The 22,194-nt window shown below is 45.0% G+C and overlaps 1 protein-coding gene across 4 annotated transcripts in view; it reads right to left on the bottom strand.

Moving 5' to 3' along the window:
* Positions 1-22,194, bottom strand: part of TBC1D23 (TBC1 domain family member 23) — a 558,574-nt gene that overhangs the window by 440,354 nt on the left and 96,026 nt on the right. For all 4 annotated transcript variants that reach the window (XM_085622378.1, XM_085622377.1, XM_085622376.1 and 1 more), the window contains exon 4: positions 4,330-4,534. In XM_085622378.1, the coding sequence (XP_085478504.1) occupies positions 4,330-4,534 (205 nt within the window). The remainder of the gene's footprint in view (positions 1-4,329; positions 4,535-22,194) is intronic.

The raw sequence follows: 22,194 nt of genomic DNA, 5'->3' as shown, positions 1-22,194 counted from the left end.
ACCTCATCCAATACTGGTTTTAACTGGGATTTTCTAAAAGGGACTCGTGGCAGAGCTTCAGAAAGGGAGGGGTGGTCATGCACGGTGTTTGTTGGGCAGAACCTCTGCAATTTAATAAGAATGTCTTCTAAGTATTGGGAAATTCGCAGAAAAATAACAGGTGATGAAGAAGAAACATCTACAGACCCAAACTGTGCAACTAAGGTGTGTGTACCAGTGAAATTTCTGAAAGACAGTGCAGCAAAGTGGACGGTTGCAGCCAGGGATTCCCAGTGAGGCACCCTGGGCAGACAGCTGGGTTTCCCCATTGATGCCGCACTGCTGTCGTGGCTGGGTAAAACGCAGGCGGTCGTGTGCCAAGCATCTCTGCTGCCTCAGGCGGCCCCAGAGTGGTGCCGGCCCACTCTGCATTGCGACCAACAAACTACTCCACTGTACAGCTGCAACATGACTCCAGAGGAGCGGCCCTGAGGTGGTATTTACATACCCCTGGTGCGCCTGGGGTGGAAGAAAGTTCCGCTGGCTCTGGCTGCCCTATACCAGAGTGCCCGCTGTTGCCCACTGACTAGGGTGACCAGGCGTCCCCGATTTGCCCAGACAGTTTCGGTTTTTCGCTAGCCGTACCAGCAGATTTCAGGAAATTAAGCTCATGTCCTGGTTTTAGAGAGGATCGGCTGGGACGGTGGGAGGTATCTTTTTATGTTTTGCAAAGCAGGTATAGTTAGCAGCTGCTATAAGAAAGCAATTTAACTTTAAAAATGGCATTTTATGTATGTTCTTACTGCCTCTTTTGTAATTCTCTGCTAAGGGGCACTGTCATTCTGTGTGCTGGGTTGAAGTAAAATTGTAGTCCTCCTATTCTGGGGAAATGTTCTTGTTTTTGGCTTTAAAATTCTGGTCACCCTAACGGCTCACATTTACTACCGCTCCTCACCCTCTGAATGCTCACGACTCACTCTCTTAGTGAAAGCAATATGTCACCAACACTTCCCGTAGACAAATCGGATGTTATACTTCAGAACGTTCGTAATTCCCGAGCAGCCATCGCACAGCAACTAGGTGTAATCACCACAGATATCGCCTACTTAAGGACGACCACCGTAAGTCAGCAGATAGGGTTAAAATTAATGAGTCAACATTGCCCACTCTTTCCTCAAGCAACAACGATCACAATGCACAGATTTCACAAATGCGTCGACTGGTAGAGCACCTCCAAAACGAGCTGAAGATGCTGAAGGGAGGTCCAGCAAAAATGATGTACGGATCGTAGGGTTCCCTGAAGAAATGAAGGGCCCCCGTGCCACACAATACTTCGAGGAATGGCTCAGGAGGGAGGTAGCCCTTTCTGCTCTCTGACATGTTCACCGTCAAAAGGGGACACAGAGTCCCCACCAGGAAGCCCATTCCAGGTGCATCTGCATGACTTATCGTAGCCAAAATCCTCAACTTCAGGGACCGTGATGTGCTACTACAAGTGGCTCTAGAAAAAGCACCTATCCTCCTCAATGATTCAAGGATCTCCATAATCCCGGACTACACAATTGCTGTACAGCATAAGCGTGCCTCCTTTCAGGAAGTAAAAAGACACCTACGTACTGCCAGCCTCACTAAGTTGTTTTATTCACAGCCAAACTTAAAATAATACACAACCAACTTTCTCATTTTTTTGATAACCCAGAGAGTGCTTGGGAAAGGTTGAAACAATATTTTCCAGACTCTGATAGGAATAACCATAGGGTCAGCCCCGCAGAGGTCACAGCGTGCACCTAGACGGTGACGGCGAAGACTAGTTACTCAAGACAGTGCCGGGGGAACCCTCTCTCCACAACAAGCCCTTCAGGGCGAAATAGCAGCGATCCATTCGGCGTTGGAACTGAGGACGGCCCAGCCGCCATCAGCTCCAGCTCCATCTCCTCGCAGAATAATGTATCCAACTCAAACTCAACAGGCAGCATTGCACTCTTTCCATCACTCACTCCCCAGATGAGCAATGACCTCTTGTGGTGGACGCCGGGAATACCTCCAACATACACATGCGCACTCTCATTGATGGGGTTATACGTTTATGAAAAACTCTGGCGTTACCTGGGGCAATGATGCATCCAGTCGGTGCCTACAGTATGGTTCTAAAGTGAAGCAGCGCTTTGCAGGCATCTCTCTGCTACTGGCCAAGAGACTGCTTATGAAGAGCTGGAAATCCCCACAAGCTCCCAGAGTAGATACATGGTGGGAAGAAGTTTTACAATGGGGCATGGCAGAAAGTGATTTACGCAAGAAACCCATCTTATTAGATTGGAACACATTAACGGGAAATTCCGAGTGCAGACGTCTAATGCCTGAGTATGTCAGAGAAATGATGAGGCTGTAGTCATCATCCTAGGACAGTTCAATATATGGATGGCTCACGGCCAGGGACTTCTGGGTCCACAATAGGCGCCCAATACCCATTTAGAACTAATGGCCAAGCCACACTTTCAGGACATTCTTTCTTTCTCTATATCAAAGACCCCTCTATGAGGGATTACAGGGCGTAAAAGCCACATCTTAACATATAATTATGGGAACACCCCGGGATTGCACACTTACCCTGTTGAATATTTATTTCAAGACCACCCACTATTTATTGATATTTTCTTCATTAACACTTCTTTCACACATATAGGACATTAACAGTCTCGAAGGTGGTAACTTTCTAGAAACAAAAGGGAACAATCTGAAGCCAGGTATTTTTTTTTTATGGCAGTGAGATTAGGAATTTTAATTAGCTACTGTCACTTACATCTGGGCAAGTACCAGGGTCAATGGCTAATCTATAAATTACAAATCTGACGGCTTGACACTTCAAACATTAAGCTATTTGTCCCAGTTCTGTACTTTCTAGTCAGTACTAAGACTGAAGTGGTGCAATACCTTGTTTTGTAATGGGGCTTATAAACTGTACATGAGGTTTCCTAACTGCTGTGCTTCACAGCTAGTATAGTCTCCCAATATTGAGTGGATAAAGTCCTACAGAGAACACTGGCAATATGGAATCTATGAAAACATACTGGAAATTAGTCAGCCTAATGTTCTCCAGGATTAATTGCTACTTAGATTGTATCTTTCTTTATTCTCTAAATTGCTGTAATATTTACAAGATGAGGGATATTTAAGCTTTGCAGTTGTATAATTGAAATTAGGTTCCGCAAGCTTAGAAATAGCCTTGTTCAAGTAGGACAATGGAAATTGGAAGACAATCATTGTCTAGTGGGAGGACTGGGGAAGAGTGGGTGTTGCAAACAGATGGCTGAGGATAAGGCACCAAAGGGATGGGCCTTGAACATATATCATTACTGATGATCCAAGGATGGAAATAAAAGAACTAATACTTGGACAGAAGCTTAGAAGCGGATCGAAACCCACAACACAAGTTAAAGGTAATCTCTATTCATGACTAGAGACTTTAGAGAACCCTTTCAGGACCGCACTAGAGAATGAGGTGACAGAAAACGAATGACGCAGGTGAACCTGTCAATAATGTCTTTAAATACATATACAGTAAACAGCTGGGAACTTTAAAAATCCAAATTGTTTGTGTGGTGCATCAAGGGCAGAAGAACGACTCATTTTGTTCAGTCTTAGGTACCATAAAGATAGGGCATCGGTAAGTGTTCCTATCCTAGAGGTGACAGGCTTGAGAGGCAACCTAACTGTTGATGTGAATTATACATAATAGCAGAATTATTGTTCAACTGGAATATGAATCTAGATTTGCCTCTGTGGGTGTGGGGACATTTATTGTTAAACCTACTGTCTCTGTAATTAATGTTAACTCAGCACTAACTTGGAGAGATTTTCTCTGTCCTTTTTCATTCATTCTTAAAAGAGGGCCAAGCATAGGAGTGATTCATAGTGTCCCAGAGGAGACAGTAAATTGTCTTTACTTAATCCAAAATAAGTAAGCGCTTTCTCGATACGCTTTTGCATACAATAATGTCAACAATAAGCACAAGTCAATTTAATGCTTAAGAGTAGCAGTTCAGAATATCCGGCTAGTTATGAGAAAAGATATCACATTTCACCGAACCATAAAAAAAATCTGGTGTACACTGGATAATTTGCACTCCAAATTTTAAATATATTTGATTAATTGTTATCAAAGTCTGTGTCAAATGACATGGAACAATGTCAAAAGAAATAAAGCAATTCAACTCGCAATATGGAAACAGTATTGCAGAAGAAAATATCTGATGATGTTTATAAATGGAGATACAACTATATTGCTTTAATGTGATTTTTCATTTCAGATGCTAAGAAATTATGTTCACAAAATATCTGGATTATTTTTACCTGGGAATATACTTATTCTTGATCGCATAGAAACAGTTGTACAAATCACTGCGTGGAATGCGAAGATCTACCAATGGCTTGAGCAGATGTATCCAGCTGAGGCTTGACTGGTATTTTACACTGCGAGATTTACAGTAAAAAGTGATAACTGATTCAATATCCAAAAGCAATACTGTTTTCTCATCTTCTGGCACGGAGAGCTGATCTGGGCAAGAGAAAAGGAGAACATTAGGTTCACATGTAATAAAGGCTAAAGTTGGATTCACACAAACACAGTAAATCAATCTGAGGGATAGAATATGTACAGTTTTACTTTAAAAGTGCCAGTCATAAATAAATATAAAAATGAAACCAGGACTCAGAACAGTATGTACATATGCATTATATATTTATTTTGTGTAGCACATTTACTACAGAGTACTCGTTACCAGAAGCCTAAACCATAACAAAATGTTACTTACTAGTAGTCCTAGGTCTGCATTGTAGGAATCGTCAATGAAGTCATAAATGTTAGAATAATTCCCTGCTGCATGAGTAAACCCCAGAACACTTTCCATATAAGTCCTGTTAAATGAATTGCCACACAGGGTGTCAGTGTCCATTTGTCAGTACATTTGTCATGAGCAGCACCCTTTAACTTGCTATCAAGCTAAATGGTTTCCTGTAAAGCAAACTGATGAACGGCTAAAGAGCAGCTTCAAGCCTGCATTACAGCATGCGATGTGCAAGAAAAGGGTGAAACAAAGTAGAAAAAAATGATCGATAGGCTTACATTAACAAGCATTGGCATAGCCAATAGGTCTCGCTTTTGGGACCTTATAAGTGTTTAGCCTTGCAACAGTTGATGTTGTTGCACCAAGGATATTGTGCTGCATAACTAAATACTTGTAAGGTCCCAAAAGCGAGACCTTTGGCTATGCCAATGCTTGTTAATAGGGCCTCCCAGGCCCAATTCAGAAGAGGTCAAAGGTAAGTTTTGAGATTGCCTCTCTCATTTGAATGTACTTTCGTACTTTTTGGAATTTACAGACATTCTCACTCTAATGTCTGGAAACCTGTGTCACAGCTTTTCAGCACATTACTGGGAATCACAATCCAATATAACTTTTTCTGATGTTGCGTTACCTACACTCTGGAACTGTGTGTACAATGCAACCCCACTTTGGGGGAAGCCACCGCCTTATGAGCAATTGCACATTTTTTCTGCTCCACGGGGTAACATTTTTTCCCAAAGAAAGGGGGTCCTTTACCTACAAGCCCACCAAGTTTAGGAGTGTTTTGCCCTCCTTCCCTCCCTGTAAAGAGATTTACTCCTGTCCTTTGGAGGAGCAACTTTCTAACCATTTCCAGGGTGAGAAGGGTCAGAGAGACTTTGTGAATTTTGCAAAATCACTATTTTTGGTGTGCACCAACTCAGAAGGCTAACCACACCTTGGAAAGCCTACTTCTTACCCCTGGCGTAAAGTTACTTCTGTGTGATTGGACAAACTCTTAGCATACAATTGTGTAGGTGTAAATAGATGTACACAAGGTAAGTATCAATTTCTGAATAATTTTATCGTATCTTTATGGACAAAACACTTGTGAATTCGTCACCCAGATTTAACCACTACAGAGGCTGATCCGCGTGTATTCTGCACTTCCCAGATTCCAGCTCTCAACCAAGGCCTTCCCCTCTGTCGGGGGTAGTGGTGAGGGAGTCAGTGACGGCTTGAGCATATTTCCAGTCAAATGCCCCCCATGAGTCGGCCTGAGTTCCCCTTAGTGCCTCGAGCCTAACGAGAGCCGAGCCCAGAAGCTGTGGATAGTACCTCCTGCATCCAAGCTCCCCCAGGCACGTCATTCTCCAGTCCCCACTGGGTGCTCCTGTTTAGAGGCTGCTCGGTGCCTGTCTCTACTTCCACAATTAAGATGCAAAAAGCCTGAGACATGGACCAGAATACCCTCGGCACCCAGGGGGCTTGGAGAATGACGTGATAGCACATAGAGGGAAGAGAGGCAGAAAGAAAGGACTAGTTGCAAGAGTGCTGACAACCGGATCTATAGGAGTAAGAAAGACGGGCCGAGAAGCATTGAAGCGGGAGGTAGAGGGGCATAGGGAGCGAAAGCAAGGGAAAGCAAGAGATGATTGAAGATAAAAAGAAAGGGGGCAGGAGAAATTTTACCCACTAATAAAGGTTTTTGAGCATGTTATGTCTCTCATAAATGTGTTATTTAATTTAAGAGAATACAAGAGGTACTTTCTTTTGTGTGCAGAACATCCGTATTCCTTCTGCTATCAGATCTACCAATTCCCGCAAGTCGTGCTATACTCAAGGCCACTGGAACTATGCGATGTTGAATCTGCGGTGTTTTCCTTATAGTTGGGAATTTACTGCATTTGTCTCATAGTCTATAATCCACGGTATAATCTGCACCTTTAATAAAATGACAAAATAGCAAGTGTATGCTGTCACAATATGCTGCAGCAGTCTGCTAATTGATTGAGTTAGCCTTAAGGTTTATTTGGGTCGTTCTTTGCCACATAATTCCAGAGGCCCTTGTGACAGATCGTACATACAGCCCCTAACTGTCCAAAAGAGCTGGCGGTCAAATCGGATAGTGAGTATATTATAGCCACTGGAAAGGACGCAGTTTAGTCGGACTGGGAATTCCCCAGCTCCTGAGAAAATGAGTCAGCCTCTACATTTAACGCTTTATAAATGAAACACTGCAGAAATAAACCAGCGTCTGAATACATTGCAATAGCGCCTACATATGAAACACCTCCAAGCACTGAAGTCTGACACGTGATTGCGAACGACACTGGGCTTTCAGTCAATTTCTACGCGAAACCCCCCTCTAACACAGGAGAGACCCGATCACTTCTGTGCACAAGGAAATTACACGAGGTTGTAGGAGTTCGCGAGACAAGAGTTGGGTAGAAGGGTGTCGGGGAGGAAGAAAAACACGGAGAGAGGAAAGAAACAATAAGAGAGAATAAAATGTGAGACAGGAGTTAACAAGCATTGGCATAGCCAATAGGTCTCGCCTTTGGGACCTTATAAGTATTTAGCCATGCAACAGTTGCATAACTAAATACTTATAAGGTCCCAAATGCGAGAACTATTGGCTATGCCAAGCGGCCGTGAAAGTGATCGCGATCAAACATCAAAGCGGCCGCGAAAGTGAAAGTAATCGCGGTAAAGTGCGGCGCGTGCGCCCGCCCGCGCACATGCACTGTAGCTCTAGGCTGGCCTGGTAGCACTTTTTGGAGCCCTCTCAATAAGTCTCACCAGACCAGCGCATGCGCTGGGTCAGACGAGACCTAAAAATGAAAAGGGAGTATAGAGAAATGAAGACGAAGGAGGGTGAAAGAGAGGGGAGCTATGACAGAAGAGAGAAGAAAGGATCTATGAGACGTGAAGACAAAAAAGGAGATGAAAGAGAAAGGGGGAGGGGGAGGAAAGAGGAGGAGCTGTGGACGGCGGGAGAGATAAAAGCCATACGGAGAAACTAGTAAAAGTTGTGGGATTTGCACTGGAATTATAGAAAGAAGTAGGCGAGAATGGAGCCAGCGAAAGGACGGCACAAGGGAAGAAAATAGAGGCGTGGGGTAGAAACAGCAGAGATCCGTGAAATGAAGTAGGACAGAAGTGTGTGTAGTTGGGTTTTACAGCGAAAGTAAACCAGTTACTGCATATTGAAAAAGATCTAAGACTGCTTAATGGTGTAATGTTATAGATAACGATGAGGGAGGGGGAGAAGGGAGGTGGGAGAAGGGAGGGGGTAGTGAGAGCAGACAGCAAGGGGGTGGAGGAGGCTTAATGAGCCATGACAGAAAGGCAGATGGCGGCTGCGGGCGGGCGTGCACGCTCACGTGCACTCAAGCTTTAGGCCACCAAAAGCCTCTGGTGGCACTTTTAAAAACCACTTACTAAATGTCTCGAAGACACAGCATGCGCTGTCTCAGGCGAGACCTAAAAAGGGGAAAAAACATCTTGCCTCTTTTAAGACTCAAGGAGCGTCCCATACTCATGATGTACTCTACTGGCAGTTGGCTCACAATCAGTTCTATTTTTTTGCGGTGAAATAGGTGATATATATGTTCTCATATTTATTTCCATTGCCAAACACTACCTTGTCAGGGATGGCAGGTGGTACGGTTAGGACTTCTATGAAGATTCCTACGATGCAGAACTAGAACTAAAACTAAAGGTAAGTAAGTTTGTCTTCTGCATTATAGGATCTTCAGTGAAACTCATAAATATTATAATAGATTCAGAAGACAGTTGTATCTATCAGAAGGCGGCTGGTGGGCAGAAGGAAGAAACAAAAAATATAACAGTCCTAAGTATTCGAAGTGTAATTTGACAAATGCAATTTCTTTATTTAAACAAAGTTCTCAGGTTTTCCCTCCTACTTTTGGCATTGGCACCAGTTTATGAATCTAAACAATAATGTCTTGTGAATCGTTTTCTATGTTGCCGCCTTGCAGATGTCAGCACCAAACAAGTTACTCTCCTTTGGCAAAGCTCTTTCTGGTGGACACTATCTGACCACAGAGCCCTCACCTTGGGAATACCCCCAGGCACCAGACCCGATCCGGAGAAGTTTCTCAGCAAATCACTAGAGTATTGGTAGATGGAGTCATGCCGCTCTGCATCAAGTCTATCTCGCCCTGGAGAGAACGTCTGGGTCCCTACATAGCTGTCAACTCCACACGCGGACTTTAGTTTCTTTCTAGTATCGGTCAGTGCCGTATGACGCAAAGCCATCAATAAACAGACTGCTCCAGTGTGCAGATCTCTATAGAACCTTACTAGCATGGACTAAATAAGTCCATTGCACAGAACTGGAAGGTGGGTGAAAAGATGAGAAATAGAAGACTAGAAAGAGTATCCACCAGAAAGGGGTTTACTAAAGAGAAGTTAACCTGTTCTTCTGCTGGATACTTCTACCTGCAGATTTCTCACCCTGTGAATAGATACCAAGGTAGTACCTCCCCAGGTGGTAGGTCTGTGAAATGGCTTAGAGCAGGGAATCCTGCAAGAAACGACGGGCAAAATGCCCCTCTTGCTGGACTCAACTATCCCGGCTGCAGTGCCTCGTGAACATGCGGAGTGATGCCCAAGACTGACATACTGCAGGCCAGAGCAGTAGTAGCAGCCTTTGCGCTTATGGAATGAGCACATGGACCTTTTGAAGGCTGTTTCTTGGGCGGTACACAACAGATCTTGATACATAAGACAAATCACCTGGCGATGGTTCTTTTCTGAACAGCTTTCCCTTTCTTGATCACAGACATTTGTCCAACCAATGCAGCTTGCTGAGGTGGGTGGATGAGTCTGGGTTTTTGTGCTACAGTAGTCAGGGCCCAATGTTGATAGTGGCACGTGCCTCACAAATGGCTACACCCAAGAGCTATTGCCGGGTACAGTAGTTTAGGTAGTGGGCTGAGCCTTCTTAAGTATAATAGGTGGAATAATTTCCAAAGTTCATTGATTGATATCAAACACAGTGTGCTTATTTTTTTACTTTGACTTGTTCCAAATATGAAAGTCACATAGAACGAAAACAGCCAACACATGTTTCGCCCGTTGGCCAATCGGCAGAGGGCTTTTTCAAGGCAGAAAGTCGTGACTGGTGATCATGTTCCTGAGCACAAAGACATGGCCTTTGCTCCTGGGACTGCATAGACCGCCTGACTCCACCACTATAGCATGCGTATTCGGCTCTGCCTGTATAATTTGTCTTACACTGCTGTATATACCAACACAGTGTTTGATATCAATCAATGGAAATTATTTGACATAGTATACTTATTAAGAAGGCCCAGCCCTCTGCCCACTATCTAAACATTTGTCCAAACAATGTTCTTTGGTGCAGCTGGAGTTAAAGCTCAGAGCGATCTAAATGTCAAGGAGATGAAATCTTTCTTCCTCTTTAGATGGATGAGGGGCGGCATAGAAGGCTGGCAGGGTGTTAATACTGTGGAATGATAATCCGATGTGAAATAGTGTGACAACCTTCAGGAGAAGTGCCACTTTTGTCCTGAGGACTACCTTGTGTGTGAAGGAGGAGGAATACGGCTGCTGGACCGACTGAAATTCAATCAATCGCTTTGAGAAATGTAGTCTTCATAGTAACTAGGTGCAAGGAAGAGCTGTGCATTGATTTATTCGGGGTAGATGTAAGGAAAGTGAGGACCAAATTATGGTCCCACTGAGGCACCACAAATTGAGCTGGCAAAGGAAGTGAGTAAACCCTTTTAAAAAGTGCATCACACCAGGTAATTTGAATAAAGATGGTTGATCAGGAAAATGTAGAAAGACTGAAAGGGCCCATACATAATCTTTAACTGTTACCAAAGCAAGGCCCTGCAGAGCTAACAAAATACAAATTAACTATGTCAGACAACTGTGCACGTAGACACTGGATATTTGTAAAGACGAACACCAGAAAAAAAACTTCACCCAGGGTGCTAAATTACTGTTTTAGTGGAGGGACACCTGGCTGTCAAGATGACATCTACTACTTCAGGAGGAAGATCAAACGCCATTAAATATATCACTCATTTTCTACGTATGAAGGAGGAGGTTGTGCAGGCTTGCGTGCAGGATCCAGTCCTGCTGTTGCAATAAGAGGTCTTCCTGAGGGGGCAGGCAGATCAGAGGACAAATGTTCATAGCCAGAATCTCTGGATATCACACTTTCCTTGCCAGCCTGGAGCCAATAGGATGACTTGGGTTGGTCTTTGTTGACCTACTTCAGAACTCTGGGCAGGAGAGATAGAGGAGGATTCAGTATAATCAATACTTTTTGTCAAAGATAGTTTTTGTCTTCTGTTCTCTTTGTGACAAACATTCAAGGAAGGTGGGTAATAATATTGTCATTAATTATACATTTGTACATATCTTTTCTATTTTTTGGTTAGACCCCTGATATTTCCAATCATATTGGAGATACACGTAATATTCAAAACCATTGGTTAAAGTCTTGATGAAGGCAGATGGATGATCTGTATTACTCACCAAAACATGTGCCAATGTTTCCTTTTCTCCATACTGGCTTATCTACTTGATGTGTGAATTCATATCTGACTGTCTTTTGTCCTCAATGAAGACTAACCCTATGCCACTAGGAAAGTGTGGTGTATTTCGTGGAATCGTCTTAACTATTTTCTTTGCAAGTTTCTTTTTTGTGATGGGGTGTTGGTAATTACTCTCTGTGGAAAATGTTGTACCAAATGATGTTTTTTGCCTTTTATCCTGTCCAAAACAACTGTTGATTATGAATTAAAATGAGATACTATATATACACCATCAGATAGCCCAAATTTAATCTATACAACATTAGTATTGACAGTCAATTGTGTTAGTACCTTTAGACCACCAAAACCACTGAACACTTTTCATGTACATAGATTTGTATGTTTGTGACGTCCGTTTTATGGGTACTCTATTACCATATCATGAAATCCCATGCCCTAATACGTTTGTTTTCTACAGGAGACAGAAGTCCAAAAAGCCTCAGAGCTGCTCTCACTGATCAGGTCAAAGGTTGAAACATCAGAATCATAGTCTGAATGTTCTGGACTCATTGAGGCAGAGGGAAGGCTTGGAATAGCACCAGGTCCAGGACAGGTTCAATGAAGGGGAGCCATTGTGAAGGAGTTCAAGTGTGACTTTGGTATGTTGATGGAAAGACCCAACAATGTCAGCAGGGTGGCTTTTGTCTAGAGGTGGTTAGAACTGTATGAGGTGGGCCCGCCGTTAGCAATCGTTGAGTGATGGGAATACTATTAGCCCAACCTCCACAGATGGGCATCGACTACCACCCTCATTTGAGGGAAATTTAGTGATCACCCAAGGTGCACTGAGATCTGAAAATGCTCATGGCATACTTGAAACCACAGGTAGAGTCAGTCAGACTACAGGACAGAGATTTGAAATGTCACCATCCAGTCTCCTGGGCAGACAAAACTTGGGCCGGGGTGAGCATTTTGAACTTGTACTTCCTGAGGAAGAAGGCCAGAGGTTGAAGGTAGAGGATAGGGTGGAGGCTTCCATCATTTTTACGCACCAAAAAGGGAAGAGAATACCAACCTGTCCTGATTTCTGATGCTGGTACCCACTCTATGACTCCCTTCGTTGGATGCGATGTTCCTTCACTTGGGGAGATAAAAGGTGGTGCAACCTCCTACCAGTCGGATGTGCACCAGCGAGTAGAAAATTAAATCGGCTTCGCAGCAGCTGCAGGGGGAGGGGCAAGAGTTTTAATAGTTTGTTGTCTCAGGGGCCCTGGGCGCTGACGGCTGTATCTCCGGCCTCTATCGCCTAAGGCTTTGGAAGGCTGCTGCTGTTAAATCAGGTTTTGACAATGCCTCTGTTAGAACTCCCTTCCGAAGCCTCAAAAAAGGCAAAACTGCTGGGGAAACTGCTGTACTGGCAGTGCCAACCAAAGAGAGCGCGTGGTAATTTTGCTTTCTTTAGAGCGATCTACAGCTGAATCCGCCTGGTTTCTGAAAGTGATAAGTACCAATGAAAGCATCTCCATTAGGGACTGTAGGATGTCACTAGAAAAACCTGTGCAGCAATTCCAAAACATTGCGTCTAAGCACCAAGGTGGTCCTGACTCCTCTACACTAGCAGTCAGTGGTGTCCAGGTCCGAAAAGGAGTACTTTATTATTTCTTGGCTATACTGAATAAATTGTTGGCCTTAGAGTCTAATATCATCTGAAACGGTTTGCAATATGTCCACCACCATATCCCACAACACTTGCAAATATATGCCCAGGACATAGATGGTTTTTACAGCTTTAAAGGCAAGGCTGACCGAAGAGAACATCCGTTCTGCGAATGACTCCATGCATTTCAGGCTGTCAAGCAGGGTGGTCGGAAATGCATTTGGGATTACTCTACTTGTGGAATTCTGCCCCACAAGGCTCTTTTGGAGTAGTATGCTGGAAAAGGAAGACAGGGTCTCTAGGAGCAGGCCTATGCTGCTTTGCAATCTGCCTATTAACAGTAGGCAAGATCCTTGTTTTGCCCAAGCTCCAAGTAGTGTATCTGTTAGAGCTTCATTAAAAGTTAGTAAAGGCTTTTGAGAATACTGCCCTGGACCTCTGTCAGGATGTTGGTCTTTACCTCCGCAGTTGCTAATGTAAGGTCTAGTACTTCTGCTGCTCTCATTATAACCATAGCAAAGGAGCCAGATTCCTCTGTTGCTGTAGCCAGTGGAGAGAATGGAGGCCGGAGTCAAGGGATGCATCAAGCCCACTGACATCCTGCAGGTAAACGAATAGTCTCTCATAGTCATATATATGGGTTTGTTGTCCTCAACAAGATGAGGCATTTTGTATTGATGGAGCAATGTCTCAGAAATGGAATGAAGATGTGGTTGGGGTGACTGTACCCTCAGATGAAGTCGTGGTGGCTAACCATGAGAGCTCCCCTTCCAGCATCGGTTGTGTCTGTGTGGGCTTCTACACTCGGGCTGTGCCAACTGCCACGGCGTCTGGAGTCAGGACAGAATCCCTGGTGGGGAATCGAAGGGCATAGTCGCATCGGGGACAAACCAGTTGGCAGTAACTGACAGGAGGCAACCTCAGATACTTTAAGCCTGAAGGCACTGCAGAGAGATTTGGTCAGGTACCTCTGTCTATGGCCTCTTTTAGTTTGCATTCAATTCAGCACTGAGAAGAGGGCCGGAGCCAGTTCTAAGGATGGTGATAGAGGTCGAAGCCTGCAGTTACCCAAGACGTTGCACAGCTCCTAGGAAGTGGGTGAGGCGAGATATAGACAAGCCATTCTTTGACTTCTTCTGCTTTTTTTTTTTTTAACTCTTTCAACTTATCTCATGATCTTGACTTTTAAGATGAACAATCTCTAGAGCAGCCTCGGGAGTGAGACCACGACCACACCATAGACTTTGACTGAGACTGGGCCTTCCTCGTCTTCTGATGATGTTCTATGACATATATTGCATGGAAAGTGATCTTAAACTGGTGCCTTCTGGTCTGTTTAGGTAATGCATGTTTGTGGTATTGTCGGATGGAATCTGGAACGTTGATTTCTTTTTCAGGCATGGAAGAAAATCATGGAGGGCCAGGTACACAGCTCTCAGTTCCAGAAAATGTATGCAGTATTGGGCCTTCTTGACTGTCCGCTGTCCGAGCACTGCCCGATGATGTAAATGGACTTCCCATCCAGACAGGGAAGCATTTGTCACTATGAACCTCGACTGTAGCTCCTTCTGACAGGGAACTCCTCAGTGGCGACTGGTGGGATTTAAAAGTCATGGGGCTCCTCTTGTATGCTTTTAACATTGTGTTTCACTTTAGTGCATCAATTTATGCCACTATATTGTGAGGCATTTATTCAAACTGTTAATAAATTCCTCTCAATAAAGTGATATACACTGATGTACTAAAGTGAAATGCTCCTGAATGTTAAAATAATACAAAGGAAGCACTTAAATAGCGAGTTTAGAGGGGCGTCGCCAAGATGGCAGCGGTGTAGTAGGTCTTCTGTGAAGTTCAACTGGACAAGGCCTACAACGCTCTGTTTTCACCAGCACTGAGGCTATCACCTAGCCATAAAGAGGTGTGAGATGTGTCCAGACCTGAGGCGAGCGGTTTGAGGGATATGGCGCTCGCTGCAGCTGGCAGAAACTCTGGCGATGGCGAGACCAGCTCCAGTGAGAGATACGCAAAATGGCGGCAGCTGTCTAGTGCAGCAGGAGGCTGAGGGCCGCGGTGGATTAGCACCGGCACCCGATCCAGACATCGCCAGGCGAGAGGGATCGAGTGGATTCCCTGGAGCGATCTGGTGATCGGAGAGAAGAACTCCAAGACCATGTCCGCGACATATTGGAACTGCACGATAAAAATGAAGAGATGCACTACCGCTTGGAAGATTTGGAAAACAATTCTCGAAAGTCCAATACCTGTATCAGGGGAGTACCCCTTCAGGCAGACTGCAGGAAATTAGAGGACTATGTGCTGAGGCTCTTTATGTATGTAGCGCCAGAACTGGGCGATAATTCCTATTGATCACACTCACAGGGCAGGTCGTCCGGCGACAACCCCAGGGTAGCCACAGAATAGTCTTACATGCCTCCACTCTTATTAACAGAAGGCATTGATTATGACAGCTGTCAGAGACTTGCCAGTTATGACCTTTGAGGGGATAAAAGTTAGCATTTTTCAAGATCTCTCGCCACTCACCCTCCAACTACGCAAATCTTTGAATCCGCATCCTGGAGGACGCACACTCTGTGCTGAGGTTTGACTGCTCTTCTAAAGGGGAGCCTGTTGATCGCAGCTCAGATCCCCGATACATTTAAGTACCAAACCAAGGTGCCGATGTTCAACTGGGAAGGACTTGCTGGTGAAACCCTCTGCATCCGATAGGCCACAAGGAACGGGAAGCACTTTTGAGACAACTTCAGCAGCAGGACAATGTTTCGGACACTGGCGGAGTGTGAAGTCTTAGTGGAGGGCTGACGGGCTCTGACAGAGGCTTGGTTCCCATGGGCATTGTGTTCCAGATTTCTGGTAGTAAACTATGGCATGGCGGGGCTCCCGCTCCCTCCAACATCGTGGTGCGGAAATGACTGACCGCCTGGCAGACAGACCCTTCCTAAATGGTGACATTGTTTCCCAGAAGTGGTATTGTTATTGTTTTGTTGTTTATGATGTTTTTGGCCTTTTTTGTTCGTCTTTATTTTCCCATCAAGATCGTTGATGGTTTTTCTTGGCTCCCGGGGGGCGCTGTGTATCCTTTATACCCAGTCATGTTCTATAGTCCAGCAGTTGGAGGTTGCCCGTCACACAATGTTTTATGACTAGGTTTGGTAGCCTCTTAGTTGTGGTCCCCCTTAACAGGACCAAATCTTTCCAGTGCTCTTGCATATTAATAGGGGGGGGGGGCGGGGGGGGGCTCGGCGGTTGCAGTCCCCACACTTACTTGGTTTTGTTTTAGATGGGGCTCAGGGTACTCCATTATTGCTTTGTGTAACTCATGATGGGACTATGCAAGTGCCCTGGACTGGATGGGTACTTTCTTCCTCTGCAAGACAGTTTTTTCTTCCTGGCTACAGCACAATACCCATCTTCTTATGTCCTCAGAGGTTGTGTTTAGTGTGATGGTCTCCCATCTTTCTGTTTACAGTTGTGCGTCATTCACCCAGCAAAATATTGAGCTTCAAAGTACGGGACCTTACTCCTTCTGCAAAACGGCTGCAATTCTTTCCCTTCTTAGGAGGACAAATGCGACATTTGTTTGCTACAAGAAACCCACTTATTACGATTCAATGGAAGCACTTCGATCCTGCTGGTTTGATCGCCAATTCTTCCCTTCGAGACCAGGAAAAAAGACGCAGGTGGCCATCTTGATTGCATCACACTTTTCGGGGAAGATACTTAAAACTCATGCAGAGATACCTGGTGGGTTGCCTTCCCTAAAATTTTAGGTAAAGGGATGCACCTTTATGATAGCTTCCTTATATGTCCCAAATGATCATCAGGAAATCTTTCTCAGGAACGCTTTGGGAAACGTAGTATCCTCCCCAGATGAAGACATGTTGATAGGGGTGATTTTAATATAGCTGGGAACTCACAATTAGAAAGTTCGATACAGAGAAAGGGGCAAATCAGGTGCGCTCTCAGAGACAATGCAGAGGTGGTCAGCAGACATGGGGTTGGTAGATGTGTGGCGACAACGCAACCCAGCCACAAGGGCCTATACTTTCTTTTCCGCGGCACACCAGACATATGCAGGTATAGACCTCTTTCTGACATCCCCTCGTCTTACCTTGGTCACTATGTCGACCGAGATCGGTGTGCTGGCATTATCAGACCACTCACCCATTACTCTTAAACTGCGATTGCCCCGAGGGACACCCCGACAGAGGGTATGGAGACTTAACCACAAGTTACTTGCATACGATGCTAACAATTCCAAAATCAAACAAGCATTGAAAATGCAATAGGTCTCGCCTTTGATCAAGTTAAAACCATTTGCTTTGCTAATGGTATTGTGTAGCAAAGCAAATGGCTTTAACTTAATCAAAGGCGAGACCTATTGCATTTTTAATGCTAGTTCAGACTTGCAGTGCCCGGCTATATCAGAGGGGCTCGTGGACAGTGTTTGGCCTGTGTGTGACTGTGTAGTAAGCTCTACCCAGGGCATCAATAGCATCAATATATCAGCATGCTATAAATAACACACTCAGACAGCAAAATAAGCGTGGCATAACACCCATACACCACCATACTGGGGAAACAAAAACATCCACCTGCAGAAGGTCAGACTTGCATAAAAGAAACACATCTAGGCAGAAATGACATATGGCATGAAACAAAACATGGCACCAGAATGATACCAGAACTAGAAAAATACATAGCATAGCATCATCACCAAACTTATGATGGCAAAGGATAAAAGTGACCAAAACCATCAAAGTCCTCCCCCTCCCCGTGAGCGATTTCTCACCTGAATAAAATCAGCACAATATTACACAGTTCTTTTGCTTAAAGGTACAGCAGGTTGTATCAGGTCCAATTGTCCATAGCTGGCTCACCCCTTTGCTTGCCGTTTACTTTAAGGTAACACCAACCAGTCCTTCCCGTACACTGCAACCACTTGCAGGTGATTCTAGTCTTCCTGTGACGTGGACAGGCACCACTGCGCAGACACAGCTTGGCAACACACATCACAACGCGCCTGACTGAACGCACCCTCCAATACTTGGCATGAGACCGGGACCCTATTCCACGCGCTGCCCATGACAAGCATGCCCCTCCCTTGGCAACTAACACCTCACAACAGCAGCACAGCTGCATCCTGGGAAGCACAGACGACGTGCATCACATCAATCAGAAGTTGCAGTTTAAACGTCACCATACCCCGTAGTGTGATGCGAACCGCGACACCCATTCGGAGTACCCTGATGTGTGACGCGAACAACATCGACACGCGTCACACAAATACCAATACAGGAATCTTGAAGCAAGTAACTTGCAGGCTCACGAGCTCCCACCACGAGCCGACATCGGAGCTTGCACTCACCAGCGTATACACTCTGCATAATCTGACAGCTTGAGACGTTGAGGTGAGTAACTTTGAAGGTAAATGCAACCTCAACGGTGTACACACTCCAATTAAGTTTGAAAAGTTCATAGAAATACCTTTAGGCGTAATTCGTGTCCAAATGAGTGCACCACCAAAGTCTCTTTGGTGAATTAAGCACTGCCTGATCTGGCAGTTCGCTTCATGACTTGCCACACATTTGTAAACAGCGCTGCCGGTTAATTTCAAGTTCATTATCATGTACCGCTACCAGTAAACTAAATTACAGCAGGGAGGGAAAGCAAAAGCACGCCGCCATGCACGCGTGAGGGAGGGAAAGCAAAATTACGCCGCCATGTGGGCTGTCCACATGCTCGTGCATTTTTTTGTCCCTCCGTGTGTGGTGCCATGACAATACAAAGCTATTCGGCACAAGATGACGTCGGACTGTCCACTGTCCGTACGTACGCGTGCATGTTAGCTTTGGCTGAATGGCGAGAGCAGCCATCTTTGTCCATCCGTACGTGCGCATGGAAAGCTTTGGAAGAATCGATCGCAAAAGGCACTCGGCGAGAGCAGCGCATGAGCGCTGCTAACGCCAAGCGAGATCTAAAAAGTAGTCCAGGCCTTTTTAAAAACCAACAACACGTACAACATGCCCATTGCACTGATGTGGGACACCTTAAAGGCAGTCATGCAAGGTCATTTCATCAAAATAGCGTCTAGGCTTAATAGAGATAGGAGGGCCGAACGTGAACAACTGGAAGGGACAGTTAAAGAATTTGAGGGAGTACATTTACCTACGGGCTCCCTCCAAGAGAGGCGTCAACTTGGGGCAGCACAAAAACAACTTATGGCAGTAGATCTAGATTCACCAGAATATGCGCTCCTACGTACAAGACAGCTGTACTATGCTGGGAGCAATAGGGCAGGATGGCTACTTCCACAGTGTCTCAGGGCCCAAACCACTTAGCGAAGGGTTTCTGACATTGAGGAGCCGCTGGGGAATCGGGTATATGTCAATAAACAAATAGCAGAAGAATGTAGGGACTCTTATTCCATCCTATACACAGCAGGGACACTTATTGAGGATGATGTGGCGGCTTATGTGGCACTTGTTCCTGTGAACTCACTTCCCAATACTGAAGCATCTACATTAGCGGGGAAAATACATTCTGAGGAGGTTCTTCGGGCCATTCAAAAGCTACCCCGGATAAAGCCCCTGGTGAGAATGGATTCACCTCAGAATTCTATAAGGCATTTGCACCCATACTCACCCGCTCCTGACACCTTTATAATTCTTTCAGTGACTCCAGAAATCTCGCCCCTTCCATGCGGATGCCGCAGTCATGTTTCTCCCAAAACCGGGCAAAGATCCGGCGCATTGCCCCTTATACCGGCCTATTTCCCTATTGAATGTTGCTCTGAAGATCTTCACTAGCATTCTCGCTTGGGCCCCTGTATTCAGGATCTAATTGACCCTGATCAGTCGGGGTTCATTCCTGAAAGGGCTGCAGTGACGGCACCTATGTCACCTCCTTGATAAATCACAACGAAGGTACGCATGGCTCTAAATCAGATGTACCTGCGTCAAGCTGATGGGGGGTTGGGAATACCCCACCTGAAAGGGTATTACCAGGGGGCCCAAATGTGTTATATGATAGAGTGGTACCGGCCCAGATCCAAAAAGCACTGTTGCTTTATCAACCAAGCTGTCACAGGGCGTGATATCTGGAATTGACCTGCCCTATGCACTGTGCATGCTTCAGCACACACAGAATAGCGGTTTAAAGCATGTACTTTCATGGTAAGCTGAGAGTGCACGCTTGGCACTCTCAATAGTGCAGCTGTTCCTGGACTGAAACAGTTGCACTACACCCTGTTGCGGTCCGACGTGCGTGTTCTAGAGCAGGATTTGTCAGGTAAGTGGGACAGGGGAATGTAGGCCTACCATCACTCCTGTCAGACTAGCCTGTGGTTCTTTTTTTACTGTTTTTGAAACAATAAAAGCAAACCATAGGCTGCCACTAAGGAGTACAGGACCTAAAGCCACTATTTATGCTTTAAATCTTTTTATTGTTGCATGCATGTGGCTCAAGGCCACAGCGTCTCATGACTTTGTGACCGCAAGTCACATGCCCGCAATTCTTCACAGGCTGCAAGCAAAACACTTTCCCAACACGTGACAGGTGATGAGTTGGAAAAGGGTGTTGCTTGCAGGCTGTGGAAGTATGACAGGCAGTCTCAGGAATACAGTGCTTATACCCTAGACACCCAGTACTGCCTGATAACATGGCACTACTGTGCATCATGCTTTGGAGGTCTCTTCAGACCCCCGAAAACTACAGGGCAGGTCTGGCACTTGACCAGCCCTTAGCTTGCTTAGGGATTTTTTTTTTTTTAAATAGAAAAATGCTGTGGGACACATGCTCTTTAGAGCATGTGTCCCTCTCAAAATTGACTGCACAGCACTGCAAGTGAGAGAGCCAGTCAGGCACTGAGGCAGCACCCGGCACAGGTTTAAAACCCTTGTTAATTTATTTTTTTTAAACAAAAAACCTATGTGGATGCTATTGGCTCTTGGCAATTACCATCCACATAACTTTAAAATCGAGGTGGGTGGTACCCTGACGCCCTCTAGTGGCAGCCGCTGCTGGAACTCCAGGAAGCAGGTTCTGCGTCTTGCATCACCGTGAAACAGATTGTCTTGTTGCACAGGTTAAGATCGGTTTGTCTACCCAATTGTTGTTCTTCTGACACCATTGGTCCGGTTGGCCCTGCTTCAGGGGTCTCATCTGCAACCTTGCATCCAGGATAATGTAAATAAATGATGCTGTAGAGTTTAAAAGGGGGGAAATCTGTCTGGCTGTTGGGTTGGAGGTTTTCTCTAGGAGATTTATGTAGTCTCTGATAATGGATACTCTCTCCTCTGAAGTAAACACACTTTTTGTTCGGTGCCCAACGTTTCCCAAAAATATGATAGTTGTTGACCAGTGTTGTGAACGATTTGTAATAGTGGATATGAAGACCCAGCTTGAGCAGGAGCTCCAAAGTTGTTAGAAATCCTGCTTTGCCTGACTGTGAGCTTCTAGCAGCTAGTTGTCCACATAAGGATAGATGAACATTTATTTTCTTTGCAGGTGGGTTGCTACTACTGCCATACATTTTAAGAATGTGCGAGGAGCACCCTTGAGGACTGTAGAGCAGGAGCGTGTATTTATAATAATTTTTCCCTACAATTCAGAGAAATCGTCTGTGGTGCTTTGTCACATGAATTTGAAAATACAGATCTTGCAGATTTATTGCATACATCCCCGTTTCTTGCACCACAGATGAGAACAAATCTGATGCAAGGTGGTCATTGAGAATGTCTTTCTTGATAAATGTACTGTAGGTCTAATATCGGTCTGTATTCCTTTCCTGGGCCTTTTTACTAAACCAGTAACTACCAGGAGTTACCTCGTTCGTCTTTCTCATGCGATGGTGCTGGCTTTATCGCATGTTTCCATCATCGACGTTTCATTCATGAGGATGGTAATGGATGCTTTAATAGTGATATTGGAGGAACTCGTGGTGTAATGGCCTTCTTATAAAGTGTTCACAAGATCAATATTTAGTACCCATTAAGATTTCGTAATTAAAGTATCCTCTGTTAGACGCAAAGATTCCACTTCGTCCACTGAACTGGCAAAGTGAAAGAGGAGGGTAGAGGTAGTCACTGTCTATCAGAGGAATACCATCCCCTAGAAGGAGGAGGTTTTCATCAAGGGTGACTTTGATCTCTACAACCTCCTCTGGTAAGAGTGCCTT

Source organism: Triturus cristatus, chromosome 8 (assembly GCF_964204655.1).
Source record: "Triturus cristatus chromosome 8, aTriCri1.1, whole genome shotgun sequence".
NCBI lineage: Eukaryota > Metazoa > Chordata > Amphibia > Caudata > Salamandridae > Triturus > Triturus cristatus.
Note: the sequence above shows the minus strand (reverse complement) of the source record. Positions and strands in the feature narration are given on the sequence as shown.